The 21,619-nt window shown below is 41.8% G+C and overlaps 1 protein-coding gene across 1 annotated transcript in view; it reads left to right on the top strand.

The window, feature by feature from the left end:
• The first annotated feature begins 776 nt into the window (after positions 1–776).
• LOC128696556 (ferritin light chain) overlaps positions 777–21,619 on the top strand; it is a 41,775-nt gene continuing 20,932 nt past the window's right edge. Inside the window, exons 1-2 of the mRNA XM_053787873.2 lie at positions 777–1,042; positions 17,839–17,968. Of these exons, the coding sequence (XP_053643848.1) occupies positions 17,839–17,968 (130 nt within the window). The 5' untranslated portion in view covers positions 777–1,042. The remainder of the gene's footprint in view (positions 1,043–17,838; positions 17,969–21,619) is intronic.

Below are 21,619 nucleotides of genomic sequence, written 5' to 3'. Positions count from 1 at the left end.
TACTAGAGAAGAAATCTGAGGTCGGGGCGTCTTTGTTGGTTGGTTTGCGGCAAACTTAGAATTTACGTTGGTACATGATACATAGAAGTACAAGGAAATACAGTGGTTAAGTGTAACATGCCAAAGCCCATTGTATGCAGAGCATTATGGGCAGGCTTTTGTCTTTTCGTGGTTTGATACTGTTTTTTTTAGTATGCTAATGGTAATCAGAATATAGGCTATTATAACAGATGTATGGTAATGGTAGTCAGAAGACAGGTTGTTATTTGGAGGTATGGTAATGGTAGTCAAGATGCGGGTTGTTATTTTAGAAGTATGGTAATGGTAATCAAAGACAGGTGTTACTTTAGAAGTATGGTATGGTAGTCAGAAGACAAGCTGACATATTAGAAGTATGGTAATAGCACCCAGAAGACAGGCTGTTATTTTCGAGGTATGGTAATGATAGTCATGGTACAGGTTCTTATTTAAGAGGTATGGTAATGGTAGTCCAAATGCAGACTGTTATTTTTAGAATTGATCGAATGGTAATGTTAGTCAAAATTCAGTATTGGGTTTATATAAGAAATATTGTGGGTTATACAGCGCCCGGCGGGGGGATGTGGAAGGCATTCAGGCTTAATTCGGGGAACTGGAGCACAGATCCAATTCCCTAAATCAAGAGCCCCCTCACCAACATCAAGGAACCTTCCATGAGGGGTATTGAGGGTTAAGGGGAGGAAAATGTGCGCACGAGTGAGGAGGAGCCATGGGAGCCCATTTACCACCCCGAGCCACTTGGTATATTCAGTACCACCCCAGCAACGGCCGGGACCACTGTAGCACACTCAGTGTAGTGTCACAGTAGTCGTCTGGGGCATTCCACACTAGGTATATCTTTCTTATCACACTGCTATCGCCTTGGGAACTACTTGAAGAGTCGACTGAGATCATCACAAGTCAGTCATCTTGGCCTGCAGGTAGTCAGCACTTGAAGGCTCTTCCATTTGCTCGCATCACCTACACAAGCCTACCACTACCAAGCTCCACCTCAACTACAAAGGTGAGTACAAATGTTTGGTTTGGTCTGAGTTGGTACAAATGTCGGTTTCAGTGACGTGGCTGTCTGGTCGCCAACACTACTAGTATTAACTACTAATAGGACTATTACTAAACACTACTAGTTACTACTAATAGGACTTACTAAACACTACTAGTTACTACTGATAATACTATTACTACTACTGATAATATTACTACTACTACTACTGATAATATTACTACTACTACTGACAATACTACTACTACTGATAATATTACTACTACTACTGATAATACTATTACTACTACTACTGATAATACTATTACTACTACTACTGATATTATTACTACTACTACTGATAATACTATTACTACTACTACTGATATTACTACTACTACTGATATTATTACTACTACTACTGATAATACTATTACTACTACTGATAATACTATTACTACTACTACTGATAATACTATTACTACGACTACTGGTAATACTATTATTACTACTACTGATAAAATTACGACTAATTACTATTGCTACTACTACTGCTAACTGCTAGTACGACTAGTAGTACTGCTCGTGGCTCAAGTGAGTGCCGTCAGGTCTCATCTGAAAGACCGGCTGCTTAATCACACGGGTTTAGCGCTCCCCTTGATTATAATAATAATAATCTGAAAGACCTGGGTTCGATCCTGGGTCAAATGAAAACAGGGGTTTTTACTTATACCTGTTGCCCCTGTTCCTGCAGCATTATATAGGTGCTGTACCTGGGTAGCCGACTGTTGTGGGTCTCATCTTGGGAAACAGGATCAAAGGACTTCGTATTAGAAAAGTCTTTTGTTGGGTTATCCTGGGTTTATAATTCAAATATTTTTCTACTAGTTAATGAGCAAGAGAAATAGTTCTAATTATAGTGACCTCTCAAGGAAGGTTCCTTGATGCTGGTGAGGGGCTCTTGATCTAGGGAACTGGATCTGTGCTCCAGTTCACTGAATTAAGCCTGAATACCTTCCATTCCCCTCCCCCCCCCCTCAAGGAAGGCTCCTTGACGCTGGTGAGGGGCTCTTGATCTAGGGAATTGGATCTGTGCTCCAGTTGGATCTGTGCTCCAGTTCCCTGAATTAAGCCTGAATGCCTTCCATTCCCCCATAGGCGCTGTATAATCCTACGGGTTTAGTGCTTCCCCCTTGATTATAATAATAATAATAATAATAATCCCCTCCCCCCCACAGGTGCTGTATAATCCTATGGATTTAGCGCTTCCCCTTGATTATAATAATTACTGCGAGTAGGACTTGCGTAACATAAGGAAAGTGTGGAAAATTGCATTTACTTGGATGTATCATTATTTACATAACAGTAAATGAACAAAGATAATTATTATTTATCAGTTAGACAAGTAGGAATTTGGGACACCTAGGTCGCAAAAAATGTCCCCCCTTCGATACCTACCACTATCATATCCACAAGTTGCTCTGGACCTATTAATTACAAATGAAAAATACATCGCCAGGAATTCTGGTAAATATATAAATTTGTGGACTGTATAAAATAAATTATATATATATATTATATATATATATATATATATATATATATATATATATATATATAAATTATATATATATATATATATATATATATATATATATATATATATATATATTATACACTTATACAACAGGAGAATATATCTTAATCATAACACTCGCCAATTTGACTGGAGATTAATGTGTATCATACTCAGAAAACCTCACTGTCTATGAAAATAACACTGGCCAGAGTTAAGATAAGATAAGATTTCGTTCGGATTTTTAACTCCGGAGGGTTAGCCATCCAGGATAACCCAAGAAAGTCAGTGCGTCATCGAGGACTGTTTAACTTATTTCCATTGGGGTCCTTAATCTTGTCCCCCAGGATGCGACCCACACCAGTCGACTAACACCCAGGTACCTATTTGCTGCTAGGTGAACAGGACAATAGGTGTAAGGAAACGTGTCGAAATGTTTCCACCCGCCGGGAATCGAACCCGGGCCCTCCGTGTGTGAAGCGGGAGCTTTAGCCACCAGGCCACCGGCCACCACATAACAGACTTATCTGAGATTCCTGGAGCTGTCTTGTCCAGTCGCCTGATATCTCAAGTTATGCAGGAATGCACATCCAACAATTTCGCCTCCCATTATACACTACCGTTAGTGTCCAATTCAAACAAAAATGGCGAGTCCTGTCTGCCCAGGCGCAGGTCCAGTTTCCCATTTTCCATAATATAATTTTAAATACAGTATGGCCATCTATTTACATATAACTACTGTATTTCTGGAAAATATATCCAGTATTTTCCACAGAAAGCCTACTTCAGGGCTAGTCTTTTTTTTTGTGATAAGACTCGATAAAACATCCTTTATTATAGGTATACAGCTTTTCGTTTACATGTAATATCGATCAAGTATACATGTGTATGTATGTATATCAATGTATGTATATATCATTGTGTATGTATGTATGTATGTGTATATTTTGTGTATATGTAATACGTTTATTTTTCATGTTATGCTCCATCACATAGAACTATTGAGAACATTAGGCAAACTTTCCGCCTTCATTATGGTTTTTATAGTTACCGGGGCGCCTGTAGGGAGCTCTTTAACTTTTAGGAAAATCTTTTGACATTAATAGTGTTTATTTTTTTTATTGATACTGATTATTTAAACTTAGTTTAATAGTAATTGTGTCGAGCATTCATACTGATAGCATTCATTGTTTGTTGTATCTATTTTAATTGTGTTAATTTTATCTTTTGTTTTAATTGTGTGTTTGATGTCATTAGTTTATTGGTACGAGTGCTGAGTAAGTGCTATGTAAATATCGTAGTTGGTATTACTACATCACAAAGGAGAATTTTTTTTAACAAGTAATGAAATCTGGTATGTTGGTTTTGCTGTCTGTGAAAGAAATATTTCAATAGGCTCGCTACATTTAACATACGGTTAGTACAAATGCATGTAGCTAGCTTCACAATTTTTCAAAGAGCAAGGGTTGAGCTTGCTAGCACATTACCCGCACGATTCAAACAAAAAATAAAGCTTAATGACTGTCTTACGGCATATTGAGCGAGCTGCCAACTACGTCCCATGCCCTTCCGCGCCCTGATCATGTGATCCTTCTTCGCTCAAGGCTGGGCCCTGGGACACCACTGAAGATCCTTCGTGTTTGTTTATTCGTCGGGAAAACCCCGTCTAGTGAGGTTCCTTGATGTTGAAAGGACTTCTGATACAAAGAACTCTTCTTACCCTCCTCTTCCTTGGACTGAACGTGAATGGCTCCTACTCTCCCTGGGCTGTATGACCCTACGGGTTCGAGCCTTCCCCTGTGATTAATGTATTAAATCGCCAGGGAGAAAAATTGTCTGAAGGGAGTCTTTGTTGCAGGATGACTTATTTATTGGTGCCGACTATTAATACAAGCAGTATATTAGTATCCCATTGAGAGGCCTAGTTTTAATAGCCAACAGCTCCCTCATCAAGGGAAGTGAAATGATTTGGTACCTATGATTGCACGAAAATAAATTGATCCATCCAGTTATGGTCAGACCCTACAGTGTTTAAACTGGCTGATTAAACTGGCTGAGCTATGCTCACTTAAAGACCCGGGCTGGGACAGTACCGGCGAACCTACTAGTTATGCTCACTTCCTTAATACCACACCGCTCAGGGGAGGTTCCTTGATTCTAGTGATGGGCTCTTGTCCTAAGGAATTGGACCAGTCCAATTTTCCAATTTCTTGAATTAAGCCTGAATATTTTCCATTCTCCTAGGCTACCCCACTAATGTAATACTCGCCTAATTGTGGTTGCAGGGGTCGAGACTCGGTTCCTGGCCCCGCCTCTTCACTGAGTGCTACTAGGTCCTCTCTCTCCCTGCTCCATGAGCTTTATCATACCTCATCTTAAAGCTATGTATAGTTCCTGCCTCCACTACCTCACTTGCTAGGCTATTCCACTTCCTGACTACTATGACTGAAGAAATACGTACTTCCTAACATCCCTTTGACTCGTCTGGGTCTTCAGCTTCCAATTGTGACCACTTGTTTGTCCCCCTCTCTGGAACATCCTGTCTCTGGCCATCTTGTCTATTCCACACAGTATTTTGTATGTTGTTATCATGTCTCCCCTGACCCTCCTGTCCTCCAGTGTCGTCAGGCCGATTTCCCTTAACCTTTCTTCGTAGGCGTGTGAACAAACGGGAAATAATACATCTTATTGTTAGTGATCACTAGTTAGATTTACAAAGCAACAATATCCAGCTATAAGATAATTATTCCAAAACTTGGAATAATTATGTTAGACAATGTCAGGAGAGGTCAAGTGCTGTACGGATAACTGCTATTATTGGAGTCGTCGCTCAACCTCTGGGACGAGCGGGCGTGAGCTGAGCCTGCCCTCTGCTGTCAGCTGGTGAAAACTTGGTTTTCCCGAAATGGCGCAGCAGGCAAGAAGGGTAAACACTGTCGGCATAGAAGTGGTGTATGCCCACTCAGCTCAAGTTTTATTACCTGCCATCATCAGGGACACATACCGCATTGCAAATGAAGAGCTTGTGGGAAATTGCATTTATCTGAATGTAACTACCTCTTCAAGGGGGGCTCCTTGGCGTGGTGAAGAGGCTCTTGGTCTGAGGAATTAGACCTATCGGTCTTCTTCCTCAGACCGAACCTAATTACCCCCCAATCTCCCCTCCCCTATCCCATCCTCCCCATCCTCCCCTTTTTCCTTTCCTCCTCCTCCTCCCCACTCCTCCCTTTTGCCCTTCCTCTTTTTGTCCTTTGGGATTTCTCCCACAGGCACGCTAGTTCCTAGGTAGAGGAAAGGACACCGGGGTCGATCCCATTCCGTTGAGGTTTCTTGGCGGTGGCGTAGTTTGCCGTGGAATCTGGATTGCCTAGGGATGTCCCGATCCCTCTCCGGTATCCCGGAGTAGCTTTGGGTGTCTTTTGGGCGACGGGTGTATCTCTGGAAGCCACCTTTCGGATTCCGGGGGTGGTGGCTGAAGGAGGTATGCTTTGTGGCGGATATCCGGCCGCCCTCTCTTTTGTCCACCGAGGTAGCTCGGCAGATGTGAGGTTGCTATCCCAGATTGCTGGTTTACTGGCATGAAGGGTAGGGTATGGCACGGGTTCCATGCTGCATCTGCGCTACTAGCGGTGTCGAGTCCTCTTGGGCGCGGAGGGAGATTTCTGGCCCTTTCATTCCTCCTAGGAACTATCCCTCCCCGGTCCCCCCTTTTTTTTTTCTTTTTTTTATTTTTATTTTCTTTTCTTCTTTCTTTTTTTTTCTTAAAAACAAAAAGAAAGAAGTAACCTAACCATGGCAGCCCTAGTCCATGAACCTTTTACCCCCGGGCCCCTTCTTGATACCGCACCCCGTTCTGACCCCGCCTCGTCTTTGGACCACTCTTCAGACATTCCTCATGCCTCTGTACCTATTGCCGGTGCTGTTTCCTCACCTGCTTCAGGTACTGAGGCCTCGACTGACTCCTTCGATTTATCAGACCTTCGCTCTCCTCTGACTATGCTTCCGGCCTCTCCCTCTACGGTGCGGCAATTTTCAAATCGCCGACCCGTTCCACGTCGGACCAACTCTGGTCCCACGCCTAAACGTCAACGACAATTACCTGCTGATGATACTTCTCCACCTTCACCTTCTCGTTCTTCTCAGAAAAGATCGACACGTCCTTCACTACCTTTCCACGCTCAGTTTCAGACTGAACAGTGGACTAAATTCTTCACTTTACGACCAACTTCCTCTACTGCCTATCTTTCTGACCATAGTATTGGCAAGGCACTCCTACGCCATGTTGGTAAAGATATTTCTTTTCATGCTCTTAAGAGCGGTACGCGCATCATTACCGTACAGAATGCTACCCAGGCTCGTGAGCTCTCTCGTCTTTCCCATATAGATACTGTTCCTGTCACCCTTGAAAAACATCATTCCCTCAATTCTTGTAGTGGTACCGTTATTCTGCCCCATACCATAGTTCAACAAAATTTCCAGACATGTGGCACCGACATTCTAGAACAGCTGGAACTCCAAGATCTCCCAATCCTCAAGGTAGACACTTACGTTCTTCCTGCCCGTGGGCGGAGACGATACCCTAGCAATGTGGCTCGTTTAACTTTTGACAGCCGAGAACTCCCATCCTCAGTTTATATAGCAGGACATCGGTTACAAGTTCGAAAGGTGATCCCTACACCACAACAGTGTAGAAATTGCTGGCGATTTGGCCATCCAGCGAAATATTGCAGATCTATCGCCGAATGCCCAGTCTGTGGTGCCGATGACCATTCTAATACGTCTTGCAATCGATCTCCCTCTTGCCTTAACTGTCATGAGGCTCACCCTTCGTACTCTCGCCGTTGTCAGGTCTATTTAAACGAGCGGGAAATCCGTCACCTCAAAGAGACAGAAGGTCTCCCTTATGCCATGGCAGTTTCTCATCTCCGCCTCCAAGGGAGACTCCCACGTGTTTCTTATTCCCGTGTTTCAAAACGTCCCCCCACTTCTGGTATCCCATCTTCTACACCCACCTCTGTGGTTACCTCTCCCATAATCACTCCTGTATCTAATCCTTTTGCTGTCCTCGGCTCAGACGTCCCTACTTCAACGCCTCAGTCTAATCTCGCTTCTTCGAGTTCTCTCTTACAAGCCTCAGTATCGACGAGACCTCGTACGACACCTCTTCCCAATCGTCCCTCTACTTCTCAAAAGTCAAAAAAAGGTCCGGTAACACCTCCTACCCATCTTCCACCTCCTCATTTTACCCTCCCTGTCTCTGTCCCTAGTTCTTCCCCTCTCACTGGCTCAGTTACAAGTGCAGAGGTTCACCCTCCTCCTCGTAATGTACCTTCCTCCCCTGTTCCCTCCCAAGTTTCTTCCTCTTCTGCCACCTCCCAGGTTCCTGTCTCTTCTGTCCCCTGCCACACTTCTCCAGTTCCCTCCACCCTTTCGCCCCCCCCTACCTTGGTACAGTCCAATACAGTTCCAATCTTTACTCATCCTCCCCCTACCATTCCCAATATTGTCTCCCATACGACATCTCTGAATTCTGAAACACTTGAAGCAATCTCTGAATATATTGCAGAGACCAAACCATCAATGGACACTGATCCACCTTCCGCTCTTTCTCTCTCCTCTGCTCCATCTGCGCAACTCCTTTCTTCACAGCGCACCGTTCCTTCGCTGCTTGAACATTTTCCACTGCCTCCGCATGTGGACTTTTCTAACCCTCCTAGTCCGTAGGAACCCTTACCTGCGGATTTCAAGTATCTTTATCATTGCCATTCATGGCCTTTTTACAGTGGAATATACGTGGCCTCAGGGGTAATCGGGGTGAGCTTCAGATGTTACTCTCCCAGTTTGCCCCTGTTGGTGTTTGCTTACAGGAACCAAAATTACACTCTGCTGTTATTTCTCACATCTCAGGCTATAATTTATTGTATTCTTCAGATCCTTTTCCTGATGGGACCTTTAATGAAAGTGCCCTTCTTCTCCGCACTGATATTCCGTACCATCAGCTATTTGTTCATACTTCGCTGCATTACACAGCAGCCCGTATCCACTTACATAGGTGGTATACGCTCTGTTCTTTATATCTCTCTCCTTCTCGGGCATTATCTATTCCGGATTTTGCCTTCCTTGTTTCGTCATTACCGCCACCAATTCTGTTACTTGGTGATTTTAATGCCCACCATTTCCTCTGGGGAGGGTCTCACTGTGATTCCCGTGGAATTCAGTTAGAGGCTTTTCTTGCCACCCACCCCCTCCATGTTTTAAATACAGGTACTCACACCCATTTTGATCCTCGGACTCATACTCTCTCTTGCATCGATCTCTCAGTTTGCTCTTCCTCCGCCGCATTAGACTTTACTTGGTCTGTTCTCCCGGACTTACATGACAGTGATCATTTCCCAATCATTCTTACTTCCCCTTCATATTCGCCACCTCTTCGCACCCCACGCTGGCAATTTAATCGGGCAAATTGGAACCTTTACTCACACCTGACTGTTTTTAAAGAGGTTCCTTCTTCGTCCTCCATCGATGAGCTTTTACACCTATTCTCATCCTCCGTTTTCACCGCAGCTTCTCATTCTATACCCCAAACTTCGAGCAGGCATTCTCAGAAATGCGTGCCTTGGTGGTCTCCTGCTTGTGCTCGTGCAGTACGTTTGAAACGCGCTGCATGGGGCAGGTACCGGTACAATAGAACCACAGAGCGACTCCTTGATTTTAAACAGAAGCGTGCGATCGCTCGCCGTGTCATCCGTGACGCTAAACGCACTTGCTGGCGAGATTATGTCTCCACCATCACCTCTGCTTCCTCTATGAGTGCAGTCTGGAAAAAAGTACGAAAACTGAGTGGTAAATATTCTCCTGACCCGGCTCCTGTTCTGCGGGTTGCCGGTGTTGATATAGCAAACCCACTAGATGTTGCCAATGAAATTGGCAATCATCTGGTCCGTATTTCTCAGGGACTCCATCTATGCCCCTCATTTCTTTCCTCAAAGTCTGCCAGAGAGTTAGCACCCTTGGACTTTTCTTCTCTCAGAGAAGAACAGTATAATGTGCCTTTTACACTTCAAGAACTGGAGGCAACATTCTCAGCTTGTCGATCATCGGCAGCTGGGCCCGACGACATTCATATTCGTATGCTACAACATTTACATCAGTCAGCCCTTGCAGTCCTATTACGCCTTTACAATCTTATTTGGTCACAAGGAGTTCTTCCACAGCTGTGGAAATCCGCCATTGTTCTCCCTTTCCGCAAACCAGGCACTACGGGACATGAAACCTCCCACTATCGTCCCATTGCTCTTACCAGTGCAGTTTGCAAAGTAATGGAACGTCTAGTAAATAGACGTTTAGTGTGGTATTTAGAGACACACAACAGTCTCTCCACTCGTCAATATGGCTTTCGTAAGGGACGTTCTACCATAGACCCCTTACTGCGCTTGGATACGTATGTTCGTAATGCCTTTGCGAATAACCACTCAGTTATTGCCATATTTTTTGATCTTGAGAAGGCATATGACACAACTTGGAGGTATAATATTTTAGCCCAAGCCCACTCCTTAGGCCTTCGAGGCAATCTACCATCCTTCCTTAAGAACTTTTTAACTGACAGGCATTTCCGTGTTCGGGTTAATAATGTGCTCTCCCCGGACTTTATCCAAGCTGAAGGTGTCCCCCAGGGATGTGTTCTGAGCACAACACTTTTTCTCCTTGCTATTAATGATTTGGCCTCTAGTCTTCCATCAAATATTTGGTCATCACTCTATGTTGATGACTTCGCTATTGCCTGTGCAGGCGCTGACTGTCACCTCCTTACAGTTTCTCTCCAGCATGCAGTCGACCGTGTTTCCAATTGGGCCACCACACATGGGTTTAAATTTTCCAGCACTAAAACCCACCAAATCACTTTCACTAGACGCTCTGTCATCTCTGATCATCCTTTGTACCTCTATGGCTCACGTATCCCTGAACGTGATACAGTCAAGTTTCTGGGCCTCCTCTTTGATCGTAGGTTATCCTGGAAACCTCACATTACCTCTCTGAAGGCAACTTGTCACAGCCGGCTGAACCTTCTTAAAACCCTTGCTCATCTTTCGTGGGGAGCTGATCGTCGAACCCTCCTTCACCTACATTCCACCCTTATTTTATCGAAACTTGATTATGGTGACCAGATCTATTCAGCGGCATCTCCTGCTACTCTCTCTAGCCTTAACCCCATTCATCACCAAGGATTACGTTTATGCCTTGGTGCTTTTCGCTCTTCCCCTGTCGAAAGCCTCTATGCAGAAGCGAACGTTCCATCCTTATCCGATCGCCGTGATGCCCATTGCCTGCGCTACTATGTACGCTCTCATGATCTCCGCAATCCTTCCATTTATAGAATGGTCACTGATATTAGTAGACATTCTTTATTTGTTCGCCGCCCCTGCTTACTCCGTCCCTTCTCTCTTCGCCTTCATTCGCTCTTGTCTTCTCTTCAACTACCACCTTTCTATGTACATGTAGCATCACACTTTTCCCTACCCCCCTGGGAAGTTCCAGCTGTTCGAGTCTGTTCTTTCTCCCTCCCTTGCTCGAAAGCCCAACTGTCTACGGTCGCTTCCCGCTCTCTTTTTCTTGACCACTTTCACTCTCATTCTCATGCCATTGCTGTGTACACAGATGGCTCTAAGTCTTCTGACGGCGTAGGATTCGCAGCAGTGTTTCCGGACAGCGTCGTACAAGGGCATTTACTATCTTCAGCTAGTATTTTTACTGCTGAATTATATGCCATCCTTACAGCACTTATCCGTATTGCATCTATGCCTGTGTCATCATTTGTGGTTGTCTCAGACTCCCTTAGTGCTTTACAGGCTATACAAAAATTTGATACACCTCACCCCTTAGTCCTCCGTATCCAACTTTGGCTACGCCGCATCTTTACTAAGCATAAAGATATTGTTTTTTGTTGGGTCCCTGGTCATGTTGACGTACAGGGCAATGAACAGGCAGACACTGCTGCGCGGTCAGCAGTACATGACCTACCAGTTTCTTATAGAGGTATTCCATGTACGGACTATTTTGCTGTAATATCTTCCCACCTTCACACCCGTTGGCAACAACGTTGGTCTACTATGCTCGGCAACAAACTTCAGTCTATTAAACCGAGTATAGGTTACTGGCCGTCTTCTTATCACCAGTGTCGAGGTTGGGAGACTACTCTCTCCCGTCTTCGCATTGGCCATACTCGTCTTACTCATGGATATCTCATGGAGAGGCGTCTTGCTCCTCTCTGTGAGAATTGCCAAGCTCCATTATCAGTCAGCCACATTCTGTTGGACTGCCCACTTTATCAACGAGCACGCAGAATTTACCTCTGTCGTCGTCTTCGCCCCGCTGCTCTCTCTTTACCTTCCCTTCTCGCTGATGGACCCACCTTTCATCCGGACTCTCTCATTGACTTTTTGACAACGACTGACTTACTCCACAAATTTTGATACTTTCAGCCCTTTCTACTTGTATCTCTTGCTACCCTCTACCCCCGTACTATCCCCTGCCCCGCTGTTTTCTGTACCCTGCTGATCATCCCCCCTCCCTTCTGCCATCCAATTCCCTTGCTTCCTTCCCTACCCTGCAGCGCTGTATAGCCCTTGTGGCTTAGCGCTTCTTTTTGATTATAATAATAATAATGAATGTAACTAATTATGTACATAACAGTAAATGATAACAAAGATAATTATTATTTATCAATGTTACATAGACAAGTAGGAATTTGGGACACCTAGGTCGCAAAAAATGTCCCCCTTCGATACCTACCACTGTCATATCCACAAGTTGCTCTGGACCTATTAATTAAATGAAATATACATACACCAGGAATACTGGTAAATATATAAATTTGTGGACTGTATATTAAAAATAATAAATGGTTATATATATACACAATTGCATAACAGAAGGAAAATATATCTTAATATCACTCACCAATTTGACTGGAGATTAATGTGTATCATACTCAGAAAACCTCACTCTAACTAAATATATGAAAATAATGCTGGCCAGAATTACACACAAATGTAGAGATCTTATCTGAGGTTCCTGGAGCTGTCTTGTCCAGTCGTCTGATATCTCAAGTTATGCAGGAATGCACATCCCCCAATTTCGCCTCCTATTTGAGAGGTGTCAGCACAATTTTAGCCTCTAGAGCACGAAAAATTCCTCCCCATTCACCAACGTTTCTAATACAAATTCAAAACCAAGATGGCCAGTCTCGTCTGCGCAGACGCAGGCTTTCCGTTTTCTATGACATAAATATTATTAAATACAGTATGGCCATCTATTTACATATAAATACTGAATTTCTGGAAAATATATACAGTATTTTCCACATATTTTGCGTGGTTGTTACACGTTCCTTTTTTGTATGAGGTTTTCAAAATTTTGCTTCTGCACTCGAGATGTGAATATTCGTAATCTTGTTCATATCCTGTATTGTGATATTATTTACTATTTTATACCTCCTTATAATTTATATTGTTTTTAAATAAAATATATATAAAAAACTCTGCTAGTAGAGATAACACTCGTTTTCAGAGCACACCCAAACACATTAGTACTCTGGTATAACACGGTTGCTTGTATATACATAACCGTGTATTTAAATAAGCACGTGTGCATCCTGATACATGCATCTTGATTTCACAATAACAATACATGGTATTAACATCGAGATTAACATTCAGTATCATTGCACCGCCTCATGTTAACCATTTAAGAGGCCATGTGTATAGTGCAACAGTGTTGCGTCCAAGTCTTTCTTAATAATTTTACTAATTACGTAAGTGCTTCAATATTTACATACATTCGTGCGTATGAATCCATAAATACAGTGTACATTATTGGAAACTCAGCACGCCATTGCATTGGGATTGCAAGGAGTGAGACAGAACAGTGCCTGTGTTGAGAAAGGAATTACGAAGCAAAGAGCTGAGGGACTTAACAGTACTGGATATGTCGAAAATTATATAAAATACTGGCAAGTTGATAATTAAGACACGTGTGCGACAGTTGGCTATCTTCATTATTGAAACGTTTCGCCTACACAGTAGGCTTCTTCAGTCAAATACAGAGGCAGCAGGTGTAGTACTGAAATGAAGATAATGTAATCAGTCCATCAACCTTTGATAAATACTATTTGAGGTGACCAGTCCCTCAGCCTGGGGAAGAGTTCAGCTCTGTGGTCTGGAACGTTATAGTTCCAACAACAGATACCCGGCTGTCTTAGTCATCAATACTGGATATAATGACGCACTCTGAAAACTCAACACATAGATTAACACGAGACAAGTTTTTGTGGTTGAAAAAAAGACCTGATGTTCTAGGCAACCGTGAAGCCTTGAATAAATAAATTGGAACGATAATAGTGCTTATTTGAAGATGAAAACTACCGGCATATAGTTCAGCTTGTGGTTACACGTTTTTGCTCCAACAAACTTAAGGTATGGATCCAGTTCTCTTGGATGAAGAGCTCTTCACTAGCCTCGAGGCACCCTCTTCCCTCCAGGGAATTACTATTTAATTAAACGATTATTTCCCCCATAAGAGTAAATATGATTAAAAATATGGTTATGTAAATTCTCAGGTTAGTTATGTAAAGCAAGATGTATTTTGGTCACTGTGAGATCAGATAAAGATATCCCAGTATTGCAACACCCTAATCCCCTGTACCTTAATTCTTGAGAAGGGAATAGTGCAGAGTGAAGCATAAGTTTCTAATGCAGTTGAATATTAGCATTGAAGATTTGAAGTGAATTAGGAACTTTCACAAGTTATCACATGGAAACTAATATTCAAGTTTCTTTAATAAAAATGGCAAATTAGGACAGTCCAGTACAAATTAAAATTTTTCACCCAGAAAGATCAACTTTCGAATTTTTTCAGATAGTGCATTCTACGGTAATTGCTTAGAATCCTATTCAAGTTTTTATTAACAATGTTGGTAAAATTTCAAACTGCACTGTATAACCCTACGGGTTTCGTGCTCCCTCATGATTATAATCAAACTTGGCAAATGGGCATTCTTCCTTCTTATTGAGTGCATCAGTATAAATATTTTGAAGCCAATCAGAGGAGGCATTCTTAAGTTATCAAATGTAAATAAACATTGCTATTTAATAAAATTGGCAAATTGGGGCCCGTTGCTGCCCAGTAATAATATCTCTATTTCTACAAGTACATGTACAAGATATACAGATCTAGCTGACAAACCATACCACGGGTGGGGTTTGAACCCGCGGTCAGTCTCAGAACTCCAGACCATCGTGTTAGCCCAGTGGCTTTGTAACTTGTGATTTCATTACCTTCATGCATAGTTCAGCTATCAAAATTTTGGGGCCCAGTCCCTGGACCCATTATGTACCTCTGTAATCTTTTGACTACCGCCCACAGGATGGGTATGGGGTGCATACTAAAGATACTAAACTAACTAACACGACGGTCTGGAGTTTTGAGGCTCTGACCACGGGTTCAAACCCCACCTGTGGTATGGTTTGTTTGCGGTCGTGTCATTACAATTTCGTGAGTCGTGTAGTCAGTCTAGCTGAATCAGTGACATTACTACATAGAAAGCCAGTTGGTATGCAGAACATTTCAGGAACCCATTATTACCGATGGGTGAACATAGACAACCGGTGTGAGGAAACACTCCTAATGTTTCTACCCTGGCTGGGAATCGAACCCCTCACCATGTGAAGCGAGAGCTTTTGCCACCAGGCCACAGGCCACCATAAGGTGAATCTTGCAGTCAGGAAACCAGACTACTGTTGAAAATTCATAGATAATCCAAAGAGAAATTCTCTCGTTACTGCACAAATTCCAACAACTCCAAACTTTAAACGATTTTACTATACTGACACGCTGTATAGCCCTTGTGGTTTAGCGCTTCTTTTTTATTATAATAATAATTTACTATACTGACAAATTTGCCCTTACACAAACTAAGCTTAATATATACCATCGTGTCCATAAGATACTTTAATGAAGCCAATCAAAAGAGATACACCAAAATATATTTAATGTGAATTAATGGGAATGAAATTTTCACTTTTGCCACAAAATGGGCAAATGAGCACCTACACACTTGACTTTCACTCTCACCTATCGTTTGAAACAAAGCTGCAGAGAGTTTTGAAAGTTATCGGAACCATTCCAGGAATCTTAGAATGGGCTCTACAACTTTGATCATGTTGCACCCACACATGCCAGTTTTACAAGAATCTTGCCCTGGTTACCATCTATAATTTCCTAACAAATAGAACGCAAAGAGGAGTAGTAGTAAACAGAGTAAAGTCTGAGGAGGCTACGGTGAAAAGCTTTGTTCCACAAGGCACAGTACTCACTCCCATTGTGCTCCTCATCCTCATATCTGACTCATATCTGACAGACAGGGATATAAGCCACAGTACCGTGTCTTCCTTTGCAGATGACGCCCGAATTTGCATTGAAGACACTGCAAGACTTCAGGCAGACATCACCCAAATCTTTAAATGGACTGCCAAAAACAACATGAAGTTTAATGATTAGAAATTTCAATTACTCCGATATGGAAAATATGAGGAAATCAAAACTACATCGCAGTATAAAACAAATTTCAACCACACAGTAGAGCGAAAAAGACCTGGTGTTGGGAGGGTTCGTGGAGATGTGATGGTTGGAGTTACACAGTCGCTGGATGTTAACACGTATATTAGCAGAGTGTGAGAGGGGGGAGACCAGACTGTCTGTGTTGGCCGTAGACCTAAGCATGGAGAACTGAGAGAGAGGACGAGTGCGCAGTGAGCTTGCAGCACTCGCAACGGCATCACATGACGTCACACATGCTAGTCACTGAGCCTACTGAAAGGGAACCTAAATATATACATGGATGATACGATCTACAGTATACTACACAAGTATACGTATAGGGGAATTCAGTAGCTATACTGACACTGGGAGTGATCATGTCAGAAGATCTCGCCTTTAAAGATCATAACATTGTATCAATCGCATCTGCTAGAAAAATGATAGGATGGATAATGAGAACCTTCAAAACTAGGGATGCCAAGCCCATGATGAAACTTAGTTCTCTCTAGGCTGGAATATTGCTGAGCACTAACAGCACCTTTCAAGGCAGGCGAAATTTCTGACCTAGAAAATGTACAGAGAACCTTCACGACAGGCATAACTGCGATAAAACACTTAAATTACTGGGAACACTTGAAGTTCCTCAACCTGTACTCCCTAGAACACATTTGGGAGAGATACATGATCATATACACTTGGAAAATCCTAGAGGGTTTAGTACCATACTTGCACATGAAAATCACTCCCTATGAAAGCAAAATATCTTGGCAGACGATGCAACATACCCCCAATGAAAAGCAGGGATGCCACTAGCATAAGACAACATAATAAGTATCAGGGGCCCAAGACTATTCAACTGCCTCCCAGCAGACATAAGGGGGATTACCAATAATTCCCTGACTATCTTCAAGCATGCACTGGACAGGCACCTGAAGTCAGTATCTGACTAGCTGGGTTGCGGTTCATACGTTGGTTTACATGCGACCAACAGTAACAGCCTGGTTGATCAGGCCCTGATCCACCATTAGGTCTGGTCACAGACCGGGCTGCTGGGGCGTTGAACCCCGGAACCCCCTCAAGGTAAACAAGTGTTTAAAATTTGAAGTTGATCAAATGGGGCCTTCTTGTGTTAGGAGCAAAATAAAATTGAAACTATCAAAATTTTTGTTTCTTCCAGTCATTCAAGGTCCCCCTTTGGGATACCTAATTAAGCAATATTATTTTAAGTACGTAAATTTTAGGACTTTTTTTTTTTTTCAGTTACCCTAACATAACATAAATATTTTTATTTTATTGCAATCTTATATCATTGATTAACCTATGTAAATAAGTTAGAAAGAAAATTGTAATTTGAGTATGAATTAATGGGAGGGTCTGGCTGTGACTAGTGATCATGTTACTAGCTAGACCCAATGGCACTTGACTTGACAAATGATTGTATCCTGTGGGTTTTGTAAATACTGGTATTGTACTCGCTTGCAATCTGCCCAACTATCAATGAAATAATGTTTCTATTCATCATTTATGCAAGATTATTTAGCACAAAATTAGTTTTATAATTTTTTATAGCTGAAGAAATTTTGCTTAATAAACACATGATTCTTATCAGACTTGCAGGAAATATTATACTGTACTTGCATTATATTTACAGATGCAACTGTTATGTGCCGTATGGTGCATGGCTCTGATGTCTCTCGTGGTTGTGGCAGGGCCAGATAGTGACAACCTCCCTGACAGAGTAAAGGAACCACAAAACAGGCACAACACCAACTCACTCGATGGTATACTAATTTGTAGTTACTGAATTGCATTACAGCTTATTTCGTATATTTTATGTTTGATATTTTACATTGCAATGTATTTTTAAGTTTTGTGAACAAGTGAGTACACTAAGAGGTAATCTAACAAGTGTAAAGGGACCAATATTCTTGAAATCTTTCCCTCTATAACATGAGAATTATCAAGGGGGAATTTGATAAGTTCCTCAAGTCAGTTCCTGATCAACTAGGCTATAATACATACATTGAACTCTGTGCTGCTATCATGGAAGGCCTAAATATGTACTCACTGGACTGGATGAGAGAGAGATACATGATTAAATGTACCTAGAAAGTACTTGAAGGGCTTGTCCCAAATCTGCATACTGACATAACATACTGGAGTGAGAGATATGGGAGGAAGTGCAAAATAAACCTAATGAAAAGCAGGGGCTCCAGGGGCACAGTAAAGGAACATTGTATCATCCTTGGCCCCAGGCTATTCAGCGTGTTGACAGAAGATATGAGAAACACTACTGAGACAAATGTAGAACCTTCGAAAGGAAACTGGATACATGTAAGTGCTTTCTCCAGATGCCAGATCAGCTAGGTTGTGGCTACCAGCAGCAACAGCCTGGTTGACATGGCAAGCACCAGAAGAGCCTGGCCCAAGGCTGAGCTTTGGGAGTAGGAAAAATTCCCAAAATTTATCAATGATGTATCTTGTTAAAAAAAAATTAGATTGGCTGTGTAAAAAGTGCAATACTGTAATAGACAAATTTTTATAAAAGTTATTCAGTATATTTTATTTTTCAAGTACAGTGTACGTACATACATATCTACAAATTCATAGGTAGTAGGTTGGTAGACAGCAGCCACCCAGGGAGGTACTACTGTCCTGCCAAGAGTGTAAAACGGAAGCTTGTAAATGTTTTACATGATGGTAGGATTGCTGGTGTCTTTTTTTTTTCTCTTAAACGTGCAAGATTTCAGGCATGTCTTGCTTACACTTGGGTCACAGTACACTTGCATGTGCAGTGGAACCTCGTTTTCGTCGAATTCGGTTTTCAATGACTTTTTTAGTAAAAATTTTGTCCCAGTTTTCGTTAATCACCTTGGCTTTCATCTACCATACCAAACGTGTCTGCCTGCCTGCCTGCCCACACAAAGCATCCCATGCACATGTCCTGAGTCAGTTGGGCTTTGTTTCTCGTCGAATGAACATTACCCTGCGCATTCATACGAAACATTTTGTAATAATCCACTGTTTTTTGTGCTTGTTTATTGAGTGTGACTGATAAATAAGCCACCATGGAGCCAAAGAAAGTTCCGAGTACCAGCCCTTTGATAAAGAAGGCGAGAATCGCAATAGAATTCAAGAAAGGATTTTGAAGCGTTTGAGGCTGACCCAGACAACCTTACGCCTGTTGTGGAATCTGTTGTGGCTTTGGGGAAGTCCATGGGGTTGGATGTGAGTGGCCAGGATGTGGAAGTTGGTGGACGACCACAGGGAAGAGCTGACCACTGAAGAGCTACAACACCTTCAACTGGAACAGCAACAGATCACAGCTGAGGAAATTGCTTCAGAGGAGGAGAAAGAGAGAGGGGAGAATATGCCTTCTTCAGTGATTAACACGTGTGCAAAGTGGAGAGAGTTGCAAAGGTTTTGCAGAGAAATATCACCCTAACAAAGCTGTTGCAAGCCCTGTCTGCAACATGTTCAATGATAATGCCTTGTCCCAGTTTAGGCAAATCTTAGAAATGCCAGAAACAGACCTCTCTGGACAGATTTTTTGTGCAACAGGGGTCCTGTGACTCTCAAGCTGGTCCTAGTGCCAGTAAAAGACAAAGAAGGGAAGTAACCCCAGATAGGGACTTGATACCAGAAGTCCTTATGGAAGGGATTCCCTCTTCCCTCCTTGCTGTCTTCCATACGCCAACAAGAGTCTTCAATAAAGGTAAAAGTTATGTTAAATGTTCATTTATCCATTTCATTAGTCCTTTATATTTTATTTCTCATTGTTTTCTGTATGTAAAACCATAGTTATTTTCTATAAAATGTATTTTTTTTATTAATACCTTTGGGTGTTTGGAAGGATTAATTGGATTTACATTATTACATTATTTGATTCGGTTTTCGTCAGACTTTCTGGAACGAATTAAAAACGAAAACTGAAGTTATACTGTACTATCATATGTATACACACACCTCTCTGGTTTTCTTCACTTTTCTTACTAGTTCTTGTTTATTTCCTCTTATCTCCATGGGGAAGTGGAAGAGAATTCTTTCTCCGTAAGCCATGCATGTCTTAAGAGGCAACTAAAATGCCTGGAGCAAAGGGCTAATAACCCCTTCTCCTGTATACATTACTAAATTTATAAAGATAAAATTTTCTTTTTCTTTTTTGGCCACCCTGCTTCAGTGGGATACGACTGACGCGTTGAAAGATAGATCTACAAATTCTATTTCCTTAAAAAAGGGAGGGGGCAGGGAAGGAATGTGTTGATGCTGGTGAAAGGCTCTCGATTCAAGGAACTAGAACTATCCTCCCCTTTCTTGGATTGAAGTTAATTACCTCCCATTCCTCAGGAACTGCAAACACCTATGGGTTTAGTGTTGCTAGAGGCAGTAATTATCAGACTCAGAGTAATTTTAAATGATGCTGAATATAATTAATTTTTTTATTAATTGTAATTGAACTTTTAATTATAGTACAGGAATTGCAATTTTTATTGTAATTGACTGTTATCAAACTTATACTTCCTGAAACTACATCATATAACTGGGGCACTATGATGGACTAATGACAGAATGAAAATACACGTCAGATGGTACATAACTGTACATTCTGATGTAACACTCGTTAAACATTGTCTTTTAGCTAACGCAGCAATGAACATTATGTGAAACAAGCTTATTTAGTTATTTGTCATCTTCCTGTTTTTTGGATGATCTAGTGTAACAAATATCCATATGGGTGGTTTTCTTGTGCATTGTTAAAGTACTTTCGTTTAAATACAGAATATGAAGTAAAATGTTTATTTATTTCAAACATTTAACAATGATTTCAACAATAGTAAAATTTGAAGTAATTAATGAAAATAATTTAATACGCAATATCCAGTAATTGTAATTTGTTCATGAAATTGTATGTGAAAATCTGGAAGAAATATTGACATTGTAATTGACTTTGAGTTGTGTAATTATTCCAAGCCTGGTGGGGAGGTCATGTTTGAGAGTAAATTGTGGTACGAATATAATGCAGAATATTTGGAGTGTAGAAATTAAAAATGTGATGTGGGACAACCAAAGGTATAATTCAGAGGACAGAGGAGGGTTTTTTCAGGTGTTTTGGGTATACAGTGGACCCCCGCATAACGATTACCTCCGAATGTGACAAATTATGTAAGTGTATTTATGTAAGTGCATTTGTACGTGAATGTTTGGGGGTCTGAAATGGACTAATCTACTTCACAATATTTCTTATGGGAACAAATTCGGTCAGTACTGGCACCTGAACATACTTTTTGAGTGAAAAAATATCGTTAACCGGGGGTCCACTGTATAAAGAAGATGGAGAGAGATAGGTTGATGAGGGTGTAGAAATCTGGGGTAGAAGGCAGGAGGAGGAAGGAAGGGTCATTGTAGGAATGGTTGGAAGGAGAGAGTACAAG

This window comes from Cherax quadricarinatus, chromosome 47, assembly GCF_038502225.1.
Source record: "Cherax quadricarinatus isolate ZL_2023a chromosome 47, ASM3850222v1, whole genome shotgun sequence".
In the NCBI taxonomy this organism is placed as follows: Eukaryota; Metazoa; Arthropoda; class Malacostraca; order Decapoda; family Parastacidae; genus Cherax; species Cherax quadricarinatus.
Note: the sequence above shows the minus strand (reverse complement) of the source record. Positions and strands in the feature narration are given on the sequence as shown.